Raw genomic sequence first — 18,843 nt, 5'->3', positions numbered from 1 at the left:
AAAAATCACAGGATTATATTTTTAAAACAACACAGGAGAATTTATGATTCTGTATATCCCTCTTCAGTGGAGTGGGTAACCTTATTCTCTATAGTTTCATCTGTGAATTATGGGAATGTTCTTTTACTAGAGTCTTAGGACATTGTATTTTTTAATAACTTTCAAAAAAAATTTTTTTAAACAGTGAGAATACATATTTTTTCCACATGTGTGGCCTGAATTTCTCCCAAATTTAGAATATGCCAAATATGATGCCATTAGGGAATTTTAAAGTAAAGAATGAAAAAAAAAGATGAAAAGGATTAATGTGGTCCTTATTTACAGTCTGACGTAATGGCTGCAAGATGTGGATGTGTTGTGTAAATGCTGTAACAACCGCAGTGGACTCTCAGGTACAGGAGGAGCTCTGGAAAGGGAGCAGGAAGCCTGTGGGTGTATGGTGGTGTCATGGGGTCAGCGTCCTCTCCCAACAGCCCTCCTCCTCCCCTCTCATTCCTTCCGTCTCCTTCTGGATTTCTGGGATTTCTGTCTTCAAAACCAGGATGAAAACACCTACCATTCAGAGTAGTTGTGAACATTTCAGAAGAAATTAATAGAAAACCCTGTGAAAACAGTGTCTCTGGCAAAATGCAGAATCAAAGTTAGTTATTTTTATTATGAAGCTTTTTCCTTTCAAAAACGTCCTATGATCCAACTACCCAGATGACCCCTGCTGACACTGAAAAAAAAAAAATAACAGTGGTAAAACAAGTGCTTTCCAAGTTTGAACAACACAAAAAATTGCAAATGGAAAACCAAAAGCCAGGCTCTTCCCTAAATGTTTACCGCCTGTCTTCCCATGGGTAGCACCATCCGTGGGTTTCTGCATAAGCTTCTGGTGTCTGTGCCCTTCCAGGCCAGGCGGCCCTGTGGTGGACCCCGTGATGTACCAGAACCCCATCAGAACCCCATCAGGACAGCTCGCTCAGGTCATGCTCCCTCTCCTGGGGCTGCATCAGGACAATCCTGTCGGTGGCTTCCAGCTCCAGAGATCCCCAGGCTCTTCTGAGGCTGGTGGCTTGCCGTCTTCCTGCCCCTCCATCCCGCAGGCCTGGCTCTCAGGGTGCATGCTGCCCTCTGCTGAGAGTCCGCTCCCCTGGGAGTCTGACTTCAAGGATGCCCAGGCTGCACTTTGACATAGGGCTGGTGACATTCCCTTTTAGAGGCATTTCCTGTCTAACTCTGTCCACTGTACCATTAGTTTCCTTTTCACTGTTCTGTTTTTTTCTTGCACTTACTGAGAATATGAAACTCCCAAACCGTGAGCGTTCATACCAATCTGGGGTTAGTTGGTTTTGGTGTATTTTTTTTTTCTTCTATTTCAGACAGGGCAACTGTCAATTGGATTGTTGTAAAATGTGGGTATGTTCTATACCTGTGGCACTCAGGAGCCAAGGTTTTGGAACTGTAGGATAGGAGAGGACTCTGGAAGTCACTTCTGAAAAAACAGGTGTCTCTTTCTTCCCTCCCTTTCCAGTACCTGGCGCCCAGTGGAGAGAGCCGGCTGTGCGCTCACAGCATTTGGGGCTGGGTTCTACCACTTTTCATGTGTCTGACTTTGGGCAAACCATTTAACCGAGTGAGCCTCAATTTCCTAATCTGCAAAATGGACAACTATGGCAATCAAGTGAAAGTATAAAATACCACACATGATGTTGACACTCTGTACTTGGTATTGGTAGCAGGTATTATTGTAACTAATCATTTACTATGATTCAATAAAATCACGAGGATCACAGCAGTAGTTCATTTTACAAATGAGAAAGCAGGCTCAAAAAACTTGAGTGGCTTCCCTGGTGCCAGATTAAATGAATAGCAGGGCCAGAACCCAGATGTCTGCATCCTCAGACCGTCCATTTCCATGAACACGGGTGCTTTTGGTTCTAAGTAATACGACTAGACCCAAGGGGAGCAGGGAAACCTTTGGACAAGATTTGATTCTAGGTTTCACAGATCCAGACGAAGCACCGGTCACGTGAACTAAATCTGAGTGTTTGCCACAGCACTGAATTCTTTAGAGTGGACGTCTGCTGTGCAAATGGAGCAGGGAGAACTTCGGATTCTGTACTCAACTAGAAAGCAAACCTTTGCAGACATGCTGCATAGGATGTGTTGCTGTGTATACTGTCGAACTCCCTCACCTGTCTTTCAGAAAGGTGATGGAGATGAGGCCGGAAGATACCAAACGACATAGGTTGTAGAATAAAGATCCAAATTGTTGTCTGCACACATTAGGGCCATGCTTTTCGGCAAATCTAATATATCATGTTCATGAGACTTATGGGGAAGCTGCACTGGGGCATGGTCCCCATCAGAGGAGAGGGTTTCTCTCTCCCACCAAGGCTCGTCATTCATGCTCCTTGGCAGACTCTACTGAACTAAAGAGTAGGTGTATTTTCACGTACATGCGGGTGATGTGTCACATGGAACGGGCCTGTGGGCTTCATGTGTGTGCCTACATACCCACACTCCAGCCCCCGAGCTTCTCCACTGCTCAAGGTGACCCTGGAGGCCTCTTCATCCCTCTGCCAGCGTCATATCCATGTCTCTCCTGGAACTCCTTTCACCGTAACTCTGGTTTCTTGTGTTCAATGCAGTGCTACAAAAGTTCCAAGGACCAACAGCCTCAGATGGAACTGCCGCTGCAGGGCTGCAACGTGACGTACACACCGAAGGACAGTAAGAAGAAGAAACACGAGCTGAAAATCACCCAGCAGGGCACAGACCCACTGGTCCTCGCCGTTCAGAGCAAGGAGCAGGCTGAGCAGTGGCTGAAGGTGAGGTACTCACTGGGCCTCGGAGCCTTTTTCATGGCCAGGCCTTTCTCACACCTGTTTTTATTTCAGTGTGTGTATTTCTCAGGCAGAGGCAAAAATGGATTAACCTGAGTAGGGTTTTTTTCTTAAGCATTTTATTTTTTTAATTTTTACAGATTTTATTTATTTATTTGACAGAGATTGCACATGCACCCAAGCAGGGGGAGGGGCAGAGAGGGAGGGAAAAGCTGACTCCCCGTTGAGCAGGAGCCGGATGCAGGCCTTGATTCCAGGACCCTGAGATCATGGCAGATGCTTAACTGGCTGAGCCACCCAGATGCCCATAACCCAAGCAGTTTTATCTTTGATAGTAGGGTGTTCCGATGACTTTGCAGCTAATTACTCTAACCCTGGCCTTCAAAAGGCATTCTGCCTGGAAGTTGCAGGCTATTTGACAACTTTTTTCTTTTCCTTTGATTTTTTCTTTCTTTCTTTTCTTTTCTTTTCTTTTCTTTTCTCTTTTCTTTTCTTTTCTTTTTTCTTTTCTTTCTTTTCTTTCCTTTTTTCCCCTTTCTTTTTCTTTTCTTTTTCTTTTCTTTTCTTTTCTTTTCTTTTCTTTTCTTTTCTTTTCTTTTCTTTTCTTTTCTTTTCTTTTCTTTCTTTTTTTTCTTCTTTCATGCCTGAATGTGGATTCTTTTCTATTTATTCTGCTTGGACTTCCCTGGAATTCTAAATCTGTGGATTATCATCTTTCTAAGTTCTAGAAAAAATATTTTCAGCCATTTCTCTTAAAAATATACCTTTGGCAGCCCGGGTAGCTCAGTGGTTTAGTGCTGCCTTTAGCCCAGGGCGTGATCTTGGAGACCTGGGATCGAGTCCCACATCAGGCTCCCTGCATGGAGCCTGCTTGTCTCTCTCTCTGTGTCTCTCATGAATAAATAAATAAAATCTTAAAAAAATATATATACCTTTGTCTCATTCCTTTTCCCCCGACTATGTTTAAATATATGTTAGATGTTTTCACTGGATTCTAGTTATCATCTCTTTGTCTTAGTATCTTTTTTTTTTCTTCTCCTTAGTCCGGTTAATGTCTTCTTGTTTCTTTCTGACTCATTCTTCTCTTTCTAGCTATGCCAGATCTGCTGTTGAATTTGTCCTCATTGACTGGGTTCTGATTGTTGGTTATGGACTTCTAGTATTTCTAGTTGTTTCTTTTTCAACCTGGGAACACCAGTTTTTACAGTTTTAAATTTCCTGCAGAAATGTTTGCCATTTATTTTCATAACAAGCAAGTAACAGGCTTAGTTGTTGGACAGGGGCTTAGCGGGTAGCATGTAGACCTGGCTGGGTCATTTCTTGCTGTGCAAAATTGTTCTCAACATTTTGTCTTCCTGCATGCCAGGTTATCGGGTGATCATGCTGCTCATTCTATGTGGGGAAAAATTAATTCAATAATTTTTTTAGAACAGCTTTCTTGAAGTATACTTCACATACCATACAATTCACCCTTATAAAGTATGATGGAGTGGCTGTTGGTCTCTTCATCATAATCTACTTTCAGAGCATTTTCATCTCCCCAAAGAGAAACGCCATACTCCCCATGTGAGCAGCCGTTGCTCCCATCCCCAGCCTCACCCCCAGCCTCAGGCAAACACTAATTTGTTTTCTGTTCCTATAGATTTGCCTGTGTTCAACGTTTCATGTCATGCCGTGTCCTTCTATGATGAGCTGCTTTCATTTGGCATAATATTTTCCAGGGTCACTTGTGCTATAAAATGTGTCAGTACTTTGTTCCTTATTATCACTTTCATGCCATGTCTGAGAAACCTCTGTTTATTCCAAGGTCCTAAAGATGTACACCTATGTTTTCTCCTGATGATTTTATAATGTCAGGCCTTAAATTTAGTCTGTGACCCACTTTGTTTAATGTTGGCATGTAGCATGAGATAGGGGTCCAATGTCATTCCTTTTCTTTCAGGTATCTAGCTGTCCCCATAGAAATAATTTGATTCTTGGCACTATGCTTTCTTCCATTGGAGCATGAAGACAAATGAAAATGCTCTCTGTACTGCCCTCTTTTCCCCGAGGAGGGTATACCGTGGTCACCTCTGTCAGCCAGTCAGACAGACCATGCATGTGGCTTTCCTTGTGTCTGCAGCAGGGGAGACTGAACAGAGCTTTTGTTTTCTTCATGGGAGTCCTGTGACGAGGACTTTCTGCTCAGGTTGGTGTGCTTGACCTTCCATGAACTTGGATATGGTATGCATCAACCACTTCTGTTAGCAATATCTTTAAAGCCCCTTAAAGTTTGCAAAATGCTTTTCCACCATGGGTTATGCCTTAGTGCATAGAATGGCCGCCTGAGGAAGGTTCTTGTGAGGAGCTTCCTTGTATAGGCGAGAGGCTGCATCTCCAGTAGGCTGTAGACCCAGTGACCGGTGAGGGGCAGAGCCAGGAGCTGACCTTGGATTTTTCCCCTTTGCCTTCCACCTCCCTGTGCTGGGCCACCTAGCACTCTGGCCTTTCCCCTCCATTTCAACCTGCTTGGTCCTGGCACCATCCCTTCAAGAAGGAGGGAAAAGGATGAAGGGGAAGCGAGGAGCCTCTCCTGTGATTGTTTTCTTGGCCTGGTTCCACTCCAGGCTAACCATCTGCAGCCTTCTGTACCCTTGGGTCCCCCTATTCCATAGTGGAAAACCAGCCAGGGCCACCCTGAACCCCCGACTTTTATCTTTCCCCTCTTCTTACCATTTGATGGGTATCCCATCACACTGAATAGATCCCTTCCTCATGACTCACTCTATACAAAGCTGTTGTGAGCATCTTGGCCTTCTCCTGTCCCCTGAGACCTAGCACTGAGCTGCCACTGCAGCTTACAGGTAGGCACATAACAAGAAAACATCTCTGAGATGTTAGGCGCTGATGGAGTGAAATAATTTTACATCCTGTTTTGCCAGATGTGAGATGCACATCACAGGCACTTAGCTAATTATATGGTGATGACTCTATTTGTCAATGGAAGCCTGATTGCAAGGCTTTTTTTAACATTTGCTGGTATTTCCAGAAAGGGAAGCAAAGAATACGTGGTAAGTTGCCTTCTTCTGGAGAGTTTAAATTGATTAATTTCTCTGTTTAATGTTTGTGCTTTCCTTCAGTTACATGTGTCAGTGTGAGAAGCTAAGGAGTCTTGGTTAGAAATGACAGAGATGAAACTAATTTCAATCAATCGGAGAGTTTTCTTTCTTTAAAACCAGCAGAGACCGGAGAGGGTCCAGTGTAGTATTTTCTCAGTCCTGTTAGTAGGTTGGCAGTCTTATGGGTATCGCCTAGAAACTTGATAAACATAGACTCCCAGTGACTCAGATTCATGAGGGTTCTAAGAATCTTTTCCTTTTCCTTTCACCTTGTATCTTCCTGTTCAAGACCTCAGATGCTACAGCTAGACCTGGAATATGCCTCCCCTACTAACTTTCTCTTCTTCCTCAAAGGTAACTTCTATCCTGAATATTATCACCAAGGTATGCTTTAAAAAATACTTTTTTCACTCACATATGTACTTATAAGTCAGAAGTGATTTATTTTTATGTTTAAAAATGTCCACGTACATGGCTTCAGAGTGCACAGATCCTGCAGCTTGCGTTTTCTACTTACCCTTTGATGTCTGCTCAGGGGTCAATGGGCGTGCAAGTTTATCCACCCCATCACCATCCTGGCGTGCTTTGGTGAGCATTCTCTTGCATGTCCTTTGACTTCTCTGGGATGGATACCGATGCTGGCATGGCTGACTTTTGTATGCACACATTTGCAGCATTACTAGATCTTGACAAATGGTTTCCCAGGTTTGCTTTTGCAATTATACATCTGCCAGCGATGTATGAGAGCAATCATTTTGTATGTGTCCCTTCCGAGAGTCTCTCTTCATATCCACATGCAGGCAAGTAGAAATGCAGATTTTAATTCCCACCCCCATAGGCAAGCTGTGGTGTTCTGCCTTTTGCTTTTTACACTTAAACAAAGTGTCTTGCAGATCTTTCCAATTTAGAGACTGGAGTCTTTCCTTTTGCTCTTTTACAGTATGTACCATTTCATTGTTCAAACAGACCATAATTTAAAAAATATTCTCTTATTCCTGGGCATTGGGTTATTTTCAGACAACTCTGTAATAATCAACCCCATGCGTATATTATCTCTCACTCTTGCTAGTGTGTGGCCTGACTTCCCAGAGGGGCTGTTGGCTTGCATGAAGGTTGTAGGCACTCATAATTTTGATACACAGCCTCCCACCAGCAACATGTCAGAATGCCTTTCCCCCACAGCCTCGCCCTCGTACGTCAGCAAGCCTTGGGGAGTTTGCTAGTGTGGTGGGGAAGGGTGGATCTCCCTCTAGTTTAATCTGCATTTCGCTTCTTATGGTCTTGAATGAGCTACTTTGCTTGTCTGTGCCTTGGTTTTCTACTCTGCAATGGGAGGGAGGGTCATAATGGTGGCTGCCTTTCTGACGTGTTGTGAGCATGAAAGAATAAGTTGAGATGGAGACATTTAGAAGAGTACCTAGCATGTAGTGAGCACCTATTTAAGTGTTAAGCTGCTTCACTATTGTTGCTTTGTTCTTGTTATCACTATGCTACCGCTTCTAGGTCTCAATAAACTCACAAGCTCCGACTGAAAACAGTTTGAAAATCAAGACGATAGTGGGATGCATTAGGGGCCAGAGCTAGGGGTGTCCACATCCACCCTCCTTTGCCCAGGACCATACGGATGCCCCCAATGTGCCCCCAGGAGGACACCCTTGAGCTTGGCTCCCTTGCGCACAGACCTCATGGTGTTTCCACACACCTGCCAGGGAAGGGGTTGGTGGGTGGGCATAGGCTCATGGTGTCTCTGGGACCCCTTGAAGCATCAACCATTACACTGGTCCTTGTAGACCCCCAGGATGAGGCTGATTTCTTCCTGCCCCCTGTAGTAGGCCCCTCTGCCTCCTGCCACCCTGCCACCCAGGAGGTGGCATGGTCACGTCTTTCCTTCAGAGGGCTCTTCCCTTATGAGGACTTAATGTCCAGGCTTCCTTGCATTCTCATCCACTGATGAGTGAAAAACTGCTCTGATTTTTAAAATACATCCATCTCATTTGACCTGTCAAGGGAAGAGTGGCAGCCTGGGGTGCCTGTCTATACAGTACCCAGAATGGAGACACCTGTTCCTTCTTCAGTGGTCCTGCCAGATGTATACCCACTGTACTAGTTCACTCAAAAAGCAAAATTTTGGCTCTTGGTTTTTCTCTGGAGTATATCATGTTCAATTTTCAGTTCTTTACTTCTATTTTCTTTTGGCTTCATTTGTAATTTGCCAACTTCTTGAAGTTTATGTTTAGATAATTGATTCTTAGCCCTTTTCGTATATATATGCATTCATTCAAAGCTATCCATTGCCCTGCAAGCACAGTCTTAGCCGTGTCCTGTAAGTTCTGACATTTGTGTTTTTATTGTCACTCAGTTCAAAATATATTCTAGTATCTGTTGTGATTCCTTTTTCGACTAATGGTTCATTCAGAGATATACTGCTTACTTTCCAAATATTCAGGTTTTTAAAAATCATCTATTTGCTTTTAGTTTCTGGTTTAAATTCACCATAGTAAGAACTTGATAAGATTTCACATCATAGAGATTTGTAGACTTGTTGCTCAACACATAGTCAGGATTGGTAAATGCTCCATGTCTACACTGAGGGACATGCATTTTTTTGCTGGGTGCACAGGTCTATGTAGATTTGTCAGATCACAGTTATTAACTGTCATCTTCAGGTCTTCTACTAATTCATTTGTTTTGTCAGCAGATCAAAGGGAGAGATGTAGCCATTATCTCTTTAATTATGGATTTATCTATTTATCTTCCTATTTCTGTCAGTTCTTGGTTTATTTTGAAGCTATGTTATTGGTTGCACACGGAGTTTAAGTGGCAATACACCTTACTTGTAGTTGAAACCCTTTCAAGAATATGAGAAATCCCTGTTTATTGCAGTGTTTCTTGCCTCAAAGAATGACACTGATTAATCCACGGATGAAGTATCTTCCTTCACAGTGCCTTTTGATGATCAAAAATTGTGAATTCTGAAATCCATTACATCAGTCTTTTATAGTCAGTGCCTTTTGCCTTCTATCCATAAAATCTTAGCATATCCCAAGCCACCAAGATAGCACCTGTGTCTTCTTCCAGATTTTTTATGGCTCTGTCTTTACGGACAGGTCTCTGATTCGTACATATTGGTTTTGTGTATAGGTTGGAATGTAGGGGTCAAAATTCATTTTCTGCCAAATAAGTAGTCAATTGGTCTGGTCACCTTGATGACCTGAATTGCCTTGATTGGAAGTCCATTGATTGTGTACGTGTGGGTCCATCTCTGGGCTCCTGTCTACTTCGTTAGTCTTCTTTTACATGGTCGTGTCAAGGCCACATTGTCTTGATTGCTGCAGCTTTACAGAGAGTCTTGAAATCAGCTGGCCTATATCTTCTAACTTTGTTCTATTTTTTCCAAATGATTTAAAACTTGCAAATGATAGTTTTCTGTAAAATAAGTCAACACTGTCATCATGGCTTTTTATTTCATCTTGTCAAGTCCACATCTTTATGATTGAAGTAGCTTTTTTTTTTCTAAATTAAAGAACTACTGTTATAAGAGGAACAGCCCTTATTTATCTTGATGACAGCATGCTAGAGCGACAGAGAGTGAAAATCTAGAATATATTCCCAGAAGGCCTTTAACTTATCATGATGTTTGGGGTCAGCACACTCTTTCCCATCTGTCCAATGGAAATATGCTGATCAGAATTATCAAAAAGGCAGATTGAAAAAGTTACACAAATACACTTTTAGAATTAAACAGTTGTACTATCAGTGGTTTATTAGTAGAATTCCTTCTGTAAAAGCTCTAGAACAGCTTTCTACCATGAACTTATAAAACAGGTGCCAAGTCTTTGTTAATATGAACTGCTGTTATCCATGTGGTCCCAAACTTATTACCCAGGCTTTTGGTATTGTGAAGTGTGGCTTTACTGTAACAGCTGACAGTCTCTGAAGTGAGCCACACACGGCCTTTCTCAGGTGTGAGGAGCAGGAGGGCTGTGTGTGGCCAGTGCCTGACCTGACCCACGCTGCTTCAACAATCATGGCCAGAATTGTTTCTCTTCCTTCGGGCTGCAGTCTGTAACTTCTATCACCAGCAGCTCTTGCCAAAATTAACTGACTTTGTCTGTGTGTGTGTGTGTGTGTGTAGATGCTGAAAGCATGAGCCATTTTGTAGGGGTCACTCAGAAGACAACAGCCAATATTCCCAGAAACGGAGTGGTCAGGTTTCCTTAAAAAATGTGCAGAGATTGTGTTTCTGGCAGTGAGGGCTCAAGTTAAAAGCAAACAAAAATACCACAGAACATAAAACAATTTGTTTTTTTGAAGGATTTGTAATTCTGAATTTGGATCCAGTTCTCTTAAATACATATTGAACTTCTCATTGACTATAGCTCTTTAGAAAAAATTTATTAATACAGAATCTTCATTTGTAGCTATTCAAGGAATTTGAGTGATAAAGCCTTTATTAATTACCTCTGAATTAACTCTGTGGGGGCAATTTGGCAACAAATAGTGATCGGAGTACAAAGAGTAGCTTCATGAAAGTCACCTGAAATAATCCAACTGGCTGGTGGATGAAACCTATGTTAGATGGGCTTACTCTGCACTCCATGGTGTTTCCAAGAGTGCCTTTCTCTGTGCCCGGGATGTAATGATGGCTTAGTCTGGGGGGAAGTCTGTGTGGGGATGGCAGGGATAAGTCCCAGCCTGGTCCCAGGTGTGTCTGGGTCTCTATGGGCTCCCGAAAACCTAAGCACTGTGGGAAACTCTGGCACTCTACATAAGGGGTTTGAGTTCAGGTGGGGGGAATCAATTGAGAACAAAAGTGTATCCTTTATCTGAGTACAGAATTCTGAGAGTGCAGATGCATGGTTGGGTTTATCAAGGAAGGCTTCTCAGGGACGCCAAGGACACTGCTTCACTTCATTGGCCAGATCACCTCATCTGGCCCCTTCAGTGAGTCCACTGTTCCTTGAACTTCTTTTTGTGGACAGAACGGGACTTGATGTGGAACAGGGGAGAGGAAAAGGGACATTCTAGTGATTGGGAGAGTTAGGAAGTTCGCCAGGGCGGGCTGTGTCAGTGCCCCAGGCATGGTTCTTATCTATGTGTTCTTTTTTCCTTTTCTAACGTTTTTCCCTCCAAGGATTTCAGAAATCTTTGCGGAGGACTAGGGAGAGTTGGCATGAGGGCTTATTTATCTGATATGATGGCCTGGTGTCTTTCCCTCTGGATTCCATTCCTTCATTCCTCTTTCTCTCTCAGAGGAAATGTCAAGGCCAGTTTGGTTCCTCATTCCCTCCTTTTTTTCTCATTAATCACACTTTTTAGATTGGTGTTATATGCTAGGCTTTGGGAATGCTCACATAAGCAAGGCATAGATAGCCCCGCCTCTGAAAGCAAGCCCAGCCCAAGAAAAAAAAAGACACCCGTGGGCATACAGGGTGCTGGATCAGTGACCATGGGAGGAACACGTGGTCAGCTGCAGCCCAGGGCAGGGGGAGCCAAGCCATGCCCCCTGTGGGGGACAGACGCCCCCCTTCTGGGGCCCACAAGATGAGACTGAGGCTCACAGGAGGAGCCTGATCCAATGAGCCAGACACATCCCTAAAGACGCGGTTCACATGATTCACCCTTGAGGCCGGGAGGGATCCTTGGAGCAATGCTGGGGTGCATCGTGGACCCTCCCCCTTTGAAAAAAGAAAGGAGGAAAGAGAACCGCTGCTTTTTTAATAAAAGCTTTTGCCAGAGAAACATTTCTGCAGCTTACGTTTTGTGGGTTCAGCCTTCTGTTGCAAGATGAGAAACTTGTGGCTTTCTGGTCAGTTTATGTGATTGTTGTGTGCTGTGTCCTCTGTTTAAGGCTGTTGTCTCAGGAAAGGGATGCATACCTGCTTCACGCCTGCTGTGGGAGAAGTGGGGCTGGACACCTCACGCTTCACCATCCTGCTTCCCGTGGTGCCCCACACACCTTATTTTGTGCATGTTCTGGACAAGGACATAAGGCTTGAGTCTGTATTGGTCTGACTCACATATGGAGGAGGCAGTAGAATTGGGGTTAAAAAACCCATTTCTGTCTGACCCAAGAGCCCAGGAGATTCCATTGCGTTATACTCTTTCCCTAGAGAAAAGACAAACTCTTGTCCTTAGATCAAATAGGAATTTGCCTCGTCAACTGAAGATCTGATAAAACCAGAGGAGAGGCATAGGAATAGGGTCCTTCATGCAGCAGCAGGAGTGGAGTTAGTGTGGACAGACGCATGGGCGCCCAGAAGGCCTGGGTCACTGGGTGGATGTCACTCTGATGATGCTTTCACACCTCAGAATTGATAGGGGAAAAAAATGTGGCAGCAAGCTCTGTGGGCCTTTTTTTTTTGTTTTCCTTTTTCCTGTTTTAGTCTCAAATGTGGACATTGCCCCATAGCTATTTCATGAAGCTGCCGAACAGCAAAATGGTTGCAAACACTGTCCGGGGCTCGTGTCAGTTCTGGCACTAATCCCAACACCAGTGCAAGCCGGTGATTTTGGGCATGTCTGCTGAGATCATATTGCAAAACTGCTACCCAGATATCTGCGACTTTGGCATTTCAGTTCTGCCCTGAAGATGCATGGGATGCACTCAAATTACAGCTTCGTTCCAAAAAGAATAGAAGACATTTTGAAGGAACTGCCTGCTAACTTCTCGCATACCAGCATGCCAGTTCCGCCGCCCCGGGAACCCCGAGCACTATGTTCATTGCATATCCCCAGCCATCAGAACCATGCCCAGCTCACTGTAGGAGCTCAGTAGTGACAGCAAGGACAGTGGGTGGTGACCTTGGGGGGGCTGTGAGCACCGTACCGTGGACCCCCACCCCTGTCAGTCTAGGGCAGGATCCTTTCTGAGCCCTTGAGATCAATGGTGGGGACACTCATAGTGATAATGGTGTTGGTGACCAGAGCAGCCACCATGTGCCAGGTGCTGGCTTAGGCACTTTGCATAGAGGGTCTCATTTCCTCTGAATTTAACCATAGTGACATAGCAGGGCAGGTCATCTTGACACTCCTTCCTTTGCTAGTAAGGAAATGGAGGCTCAGCAAGGTTGGGACTTTGAACTAGTAGCTGATGTTCTGGCCTCACATTTCACTGAGAAAACAGAACTGGCCAGACAGAAGCGTCCTCAAACCCTTGCCACTAAATACACTGGCCTTTCTGTGTATTCCTGCCTTCTCCAGATCCTACCTCCTGCTGCCTCTGGAAATTCCTCCTCTGCTCATCTCCTCCAGCCAGCTTCCGCCATCCCTCCCCCGCAGCTGAAGGGCTTCTCAGAGGCGCCCCTGTGCCTTTGGGCTGTGTCTCACTCCTCCTCCCTGCTCCTGGGAGCTGCACCCTCCTAGATCACCCCCGCTTCCCTGGCTGTTCCAGCTCATTCTTGCACTGGCCTCTCTCCTTTGGCTTTGCTCCACGTACTGACCGGCTCTGGTCCTTATCCTGGACCTGCGTTCTGCTCTGTCTTCCCTCTGGCGACTCACTCCCTCCTGGGCTGGAAGCAGAGCCTCTTCTCCCCTAACTGCTTAGTTTAGTTCCAGCTCTGCCTGGAAGCATGCCTTTGCTCTGAACTCACCCGCCTCACTTCTCCTCTACCCACTGCTTCTCTCTGCCTACTCCATCTGAGTGGCAGCACCCAGCTGCCTTGGAGGTGGCACTTCCCTCCTGCCCCACATAACTCACCTGCAGGGCCTGCTGGTTCTTCTCTAGAATCATCCTCAAGCCACTGGTTCATTCCCTCCTGCCATCACACTGGGCTGCATTGCCCCTGTTTGTCCCCTGGGGCTGACTCGTTCCCTTCTTAGTTTTTGTCTGCTATCCTCCATCGGTAGCACCAGTGCTGTCTACTACTTCTAACAGTGGCATGCTCCCCATCTCTCAGGCACTGTCTCAGACCATGTACGGTCCCCAGTGAGACCCATTGTGTCTGTGCTTTGTAGGCAGGAGCACTGGAGCACAGAGCAATTAATTAAATTTGCCCCAGGTGAAGGGTGGGATGAGAACTCAGGCATTCAGGCTCTGTGGCTTGTGCTCCTGGCCTCTATGCCATACCACCTCCCAGAAAGTCAATCCTGTAGCTCCCGGGCTCCTTGCTGGGCCTGAAGGCACTGAGACACCCTCCTGGTGGCCTCCCACCATCTTCTGTCCCCCGACACCAGATGTTATCCTTAAGCACTTCACATCTACCATAGCACCTTTGCACCAGTTGGCTCTCTGCCTGGAAGCCTTATCCACTGGTTCCTCATGGGGCCACATCCTTCTGAGCATTTGACTCCCAGCCTGTATGTCATCCCAGTGAGGCCTCTTTTTTTTTTTTTTTAAGATTTTATTCATTTATTCATGAGAGACACACAGAGAGAGGCATAGACATAGGAAAAGGGAGGAAAAGCAGGCTCCATGCAGGGAGCCTGATGTGGGACTCAATCCCAGGACTCCAGGATCATGCCCTGGGCCGAAGGCAGATGCTCAACCACTGAGCTACCCAGGCATCCCTCAGTGAGGCCTCTCAATCTTGTAAATTAGCCATTTCCTCTTTGTTAAACATCACCTTCCAGTGTTATTATCAATTATTGCTGTCTTACTTTACCTTCGTGTTTGGGTAAGGCTCATTGTTCACCATAGTACCACACTTATGCTGGAATGCAAGCCCCATGATTTCCCTGTATCCCAAAACCTGTGTCAATACCAAGATCAGAGAGACATTTGGTGAATGAATGAGTGAACGAATGAGCACCTGGCATCACTTAAAGCCAAGTGCTTTTGAGCCCACAGATTTTCCCACCATACTGTATGCCTCTGCTTGTTCATTCTAGCTTCAGCCCCTTATGCAAGCATCCTTGTCTCTGAGAGTGCTCCAACATGTTTGCACTTTATTGTAGGTGATCCGAGATGTCTACAGTGGCTGCAGTGGGCCGGCGGATTCAGAAGGCCCACCCCCATCAAGCTCCCCAGTGCACAAGACAGAGCTGGAGAAGGTAAGTGCGTCTTTCTTCCCAGGAATGCTTTAGGCCTCCCTCAAAATTTTGATAACATTCTCTGGGAATTTTTGCACTGAGAATTGGAGAAAAAATTGCAATCCTGCTGATTCTGCATTTCAAGTTCATGCTGTGTATGAAGCTTGACTTAGTCATTTTACAGACTATGTGGTTGGTTTGATCATCCCCAGCTTTAGATACAAAAGTGGGTTTAAAAGTGTGAAAGGATTTTAGGTGTGTAGGTTACTTAGCCATCACGGGGCAGAGTGGAACTCCACACGTTGGTCTCTGTATGTCTGGAATACAATAGGCACTGCCTAAGCAAGATCCCAAAGGTTTATTCCCAACAGACCAGAATACGTTCCCTGTCCCTTTCTGTTCTGTATTCATTTTGCTTGTTGGAAGACACAACGAGATCCCAGTGGTGGGGATAGAGGGCTGGCCTTTCTTGCTAGGATTGTGTAAACCCATCACTGCTGTGTGCCATACCTGGCCTTCTCCAGCCATGCTTTCTATGTCTGTGTGCACCAGTCTCATTTTTTTGGAGGTCATGTGGGTTCTGTGGGCTTCTGTGGACCAGGAGCCTTCTGAGTCCTCTCTGTCTCATTCTTGCCTCTGTGAACAGATCCTTTTTTGTCTATTCTTGTTTTAGCCTGAGTTTTCCAAGGAAGCAGATCTGACAGGGTGTGTGTGTGTTATCAAGTACATATAAAGTTGAAATGTAAAATGTTATATATGTTGCAAAATTATGTAAATATGTATACAGATACACAGAAGTACATGCATATATACATACAAAGAGATTTATTATTATTATAAGGAATTGGCATATGCGATTATGGGGGCTAGAAAGTCCAAAATCTACAGTGTGGGTCTGTGGGCTGGAGACCTGGGGGAGCCAGTGGTGCAGATGAAGTCTGCAGGCAGCCTTCTGGAGAATCCCTTCTTGCTGGGGAAGGTGGACTTGTTGTTCTATGTGGGCCTTCAACTGATGGGGTGAGGCCCACCCACACTGTCATGGACAGTCTGCTTACTCAGTCCACTGACTTCAGTGTTAGTCTCATCCACCAGCCTCTTCCACATGGATGGACACATTAAATTAAGCTCGCAGGCCTCACCCAGACATTGTGACACAGCAGGCCCGTTCATTTTTCTCCTGATTTCTTTTTTTTTTTAATATTTTATTTATTCATTCATGAGAGATACAGAGAGAGGGGCAGAGACACAGGCAGAGGGAGAATCAGGCTCCCTGAGGGGAGCTGGACATGGGACTCAATCCCAGGACTCCGGAATCATGACCTGAGCCAAAGGCAGATGCTCAACCACTGAGCCACCCAGGCATCCCTTTTCTCCTGATTTCAAAACCAATGCCTGCTCGCTGTAGAAACTCAGAAAGTCTAGAGAAAGAAACAGGAGGAAAGAAGTCCCTCATGAGTCCACTGCACAGAGGAGGCAGCTCCCCACAACACTGCGTGTTAAATCAGCTTGAGTGGTCTGATGCATCAGTTGCTTACACTGCCTTTCCATCTGTTACCCGTATGCTATTAACAATGTTCCAGGCTTTTGAAAACTCGTAATAAGGAGCAGGCACTTCTGCATTTTCAGCAGGTGTGTAACACCAGATCCATGCGCCTCTACTATTGTTTGGGTCTGTACCCATCACCCCAGTCCCGTCCTCTCCCTTCAGACCGTTTAAAACAGCATGGTCCTTGGTGTCTCGCACATGAGGCTTCGCTGTGTCTCTGTTAGCTAAGAAGAGACTCCCAGAAGCTGGGTTACTAGACCAAACAGTGGAAATATTCTTACAGTTTTGATTCATATTTTAAACATCACTTTCCAGACAGGCTGCTCCCAAACCCTGTGCTATCGGCAGTGTGTCAGAGCTCCCATTCCCCAAGGGCAGTGGCTCTTCTTCTCTGTGACTACCCTGTTAGCACCTGGCCAGGCCTGCCAACCCAGACCCCAGTCTCCTGGCCCAAGAGCTGGGGCAGTGGTGGCCTTTGGTTATTCTTTTGCTGGGACTCAGCACACTACAGGCTCCCACTAGATGCCATTCCTCACTCACTGCAACTCTTCCCCGCGCCACTGTGGGATCACAAACCCCTGCCTGCCATCCTTGGACAATACCACCCAGACCCCTCATGAGTGGATAATGGGGCATGTTCCCTGGTGCCCTGGTATCGTGCAGATGTTCCATTGGTCTCTAGTTGGCCAGGCTCTGTGCCTTTGGGCTGTGATGTGTGGGACCAGGAGGGTTTGTCCAAGCTCATGTCCTCCACTGTGATGCCATAGTTCTCCCCCAGAATGGAGGATTCCAGCTCTAAGCAACATCTCTTCTCCAGTTGCCAGCTCAGAATCCTAGTCATGGTTCCTACAATCAGATACCAGGGCTAAAATATTGTAGGTACTCCGGTGCACCCTGGGACAGTTTTGACAGTGGTCTGTCTCTGCATATGTTCGGAGTGTGTCTGTTATGGTCAGATATCTGGCCTCACCCAATTATTGGCCGGCAACAGGGAAAGTTGAGCAGGTGATGGGATCTTTCCTTCTGGAAGGATAACATGGCTTGGTGAAGGGAATATTTTTTTGTAATCTTAATATTTTTTCAAAATTACTTGCAAGAAAAAGTGATTTGGATGAGATGGAGTTGGGGCCAGAGCATGTGTTAGTAGTGCCCCAGTGAGTCTGCCCTTCGTTCCTCTGCTGTTTCTGAAGCTCTTGTAATGAGCCGGCTGGCAGCCTGTCTGTGCTTGAACCCTGGCCTCTGTGTGTGGTCGTGGACTCAACCACACTTCCTTTCACCTCAGAGATCACTTTGTACTGATCCCTTGGCCAGTGTGACCCACTGTGAGAATAACTTAATCCTTTTTACCCTCGCAGAAACTGTCTTCTGAGAGACCCAGCTCCGATGGAGAGGGTGTTACAGAAAATGGCATCACTGTGTGTAATGGAAAAGAACAAGGTGAGTTCTGCTCATGCCCAAAACACAAAAACAAAAGTAAGAAAAGAAAATATAAAATGTGTCCAGCTCTATGGACTTTGTGTGACAAGTTTCCTTGGAAGTTCAGTGATGTAGTTGGCATCACCCGGTGTCATGTGCTGGAAGCACAGAAACACCCCTTTGGTTAATGGGAACTCCACGTGTCTTAACCTGCCGTCCTACTGAACCCTGGCACAGGTGTGCCCTGTATATATTTTAACTTCCAGGCCTCTGGCAGCTTATTTCCTTACCTGGTTTATCACTGAGAGAAATTTGCTGTGAGGAGGTGGATGAGTGGGATGGGAAGCCTGCATGCCCACCCCATGCCACCTTTGCTCAGCCCCAGAGCCCAGGCAAGCCTTCCTGCTGTCAGAGGCCACTTGCCAGTGTCCCATCTGTGAAACGAGGAGACCAGCCTCACAGGTTTGCAATCTTTTTAAAAATGACGTTCTGAAATGTCTTTATTCACTTTCATTTAAAAATGACTTGTTAAAGTTGTGGTTAAATACACGTTAACATACAGTTCGCATTCTCAGTCACTTTGTGTCCAGTTCAGCACTGTTAGGGATGTTCACAATGTTGGGCAGCTGTCCCATCGTCCAGCTCCAGAGCTCTTTTCATCTTGTGAAACTGGCAGTCTGTGCCCATAAACACTAGCTCCCTCGACCCCTCCTCAGCCCGTGGCGCCCTCCACTCTACCTCCTGTCTCTATGAATCTGAGGACTCAAGGAAGCTCATATGAGCGCAGTCTTACAGCATTTGTCCCTTTGTGACTGGCTTGTTTCACTCAGCACAACATCCTCAAGGTCTGTCCACATGGTGTTGGGTATCAGAATGTCCTTCCTTTTAACACTGAATAGCATTCCGTCTTCTGGATGGACCACATCGTGTTAATCCACCCATCCTGTGGACCCTTGGGCTCTTCCGTGTTTGGCCACTGTGA

General features: G+C 45.6%; 1 protein-coding gene across 7 annotated transcripts in view; it reads left to right on the top strand.

Moving 5' to 3' along the window:
• AFAP1 (actin filament associated protein 1) overlaps window positions 1-18,843 on the top strand; it is a 141,477-nt gene that overhangs the window by 80,003 nt on the left and 42,631 nt on the right. For 5 of the 7 annotated variants that reach the window (XM_041752320.1, XM_041752318.1, XM_041752319.1 and 2 more), the window contains 4 exons: window positions 2,637-2,816; window positions 6,284-6,313; window positions 14,825-14,920; window positions 17,801-17,882. In XM_041752320.1, the coding sequence (XP_041608254.1) occupies window positions 2,637-2,816; window positions 6,284-6,313; window positions 14,825-14,920; window positions 17,801-17,882 (388 nt within the window). The remainder of the gene's footprint in view (window positions 1-2,636; window positions 2,817-6,283; window positions 6,314-14,824; window positions 14,921-17,800; window positions 17,883-18,843) is intronic. The other 2 variants (XM_041752321.1, XM_041752324.1) reach the window with 1 other exon arrangement.

Source organism: Vulpes lagopus, chromosome 4, assembly GCF_018345385.1.
Source record: "Vulpes lagopus strain Blue_001 chromosome 4, ASM1834538v1, whole genome shotgun sequence".
NCBI classification, from domain to species: domain Eukaryota; kingdom Metazoa; phylum Chordata; class Mammalia; order Carnivora; family Canidae; genus Vulpes; species Vulpes lagopus.
Note: the sequence above shows the minus strand (reverse complement) of the source record. Positions and strands in the feature narration are given on the sequence as shown.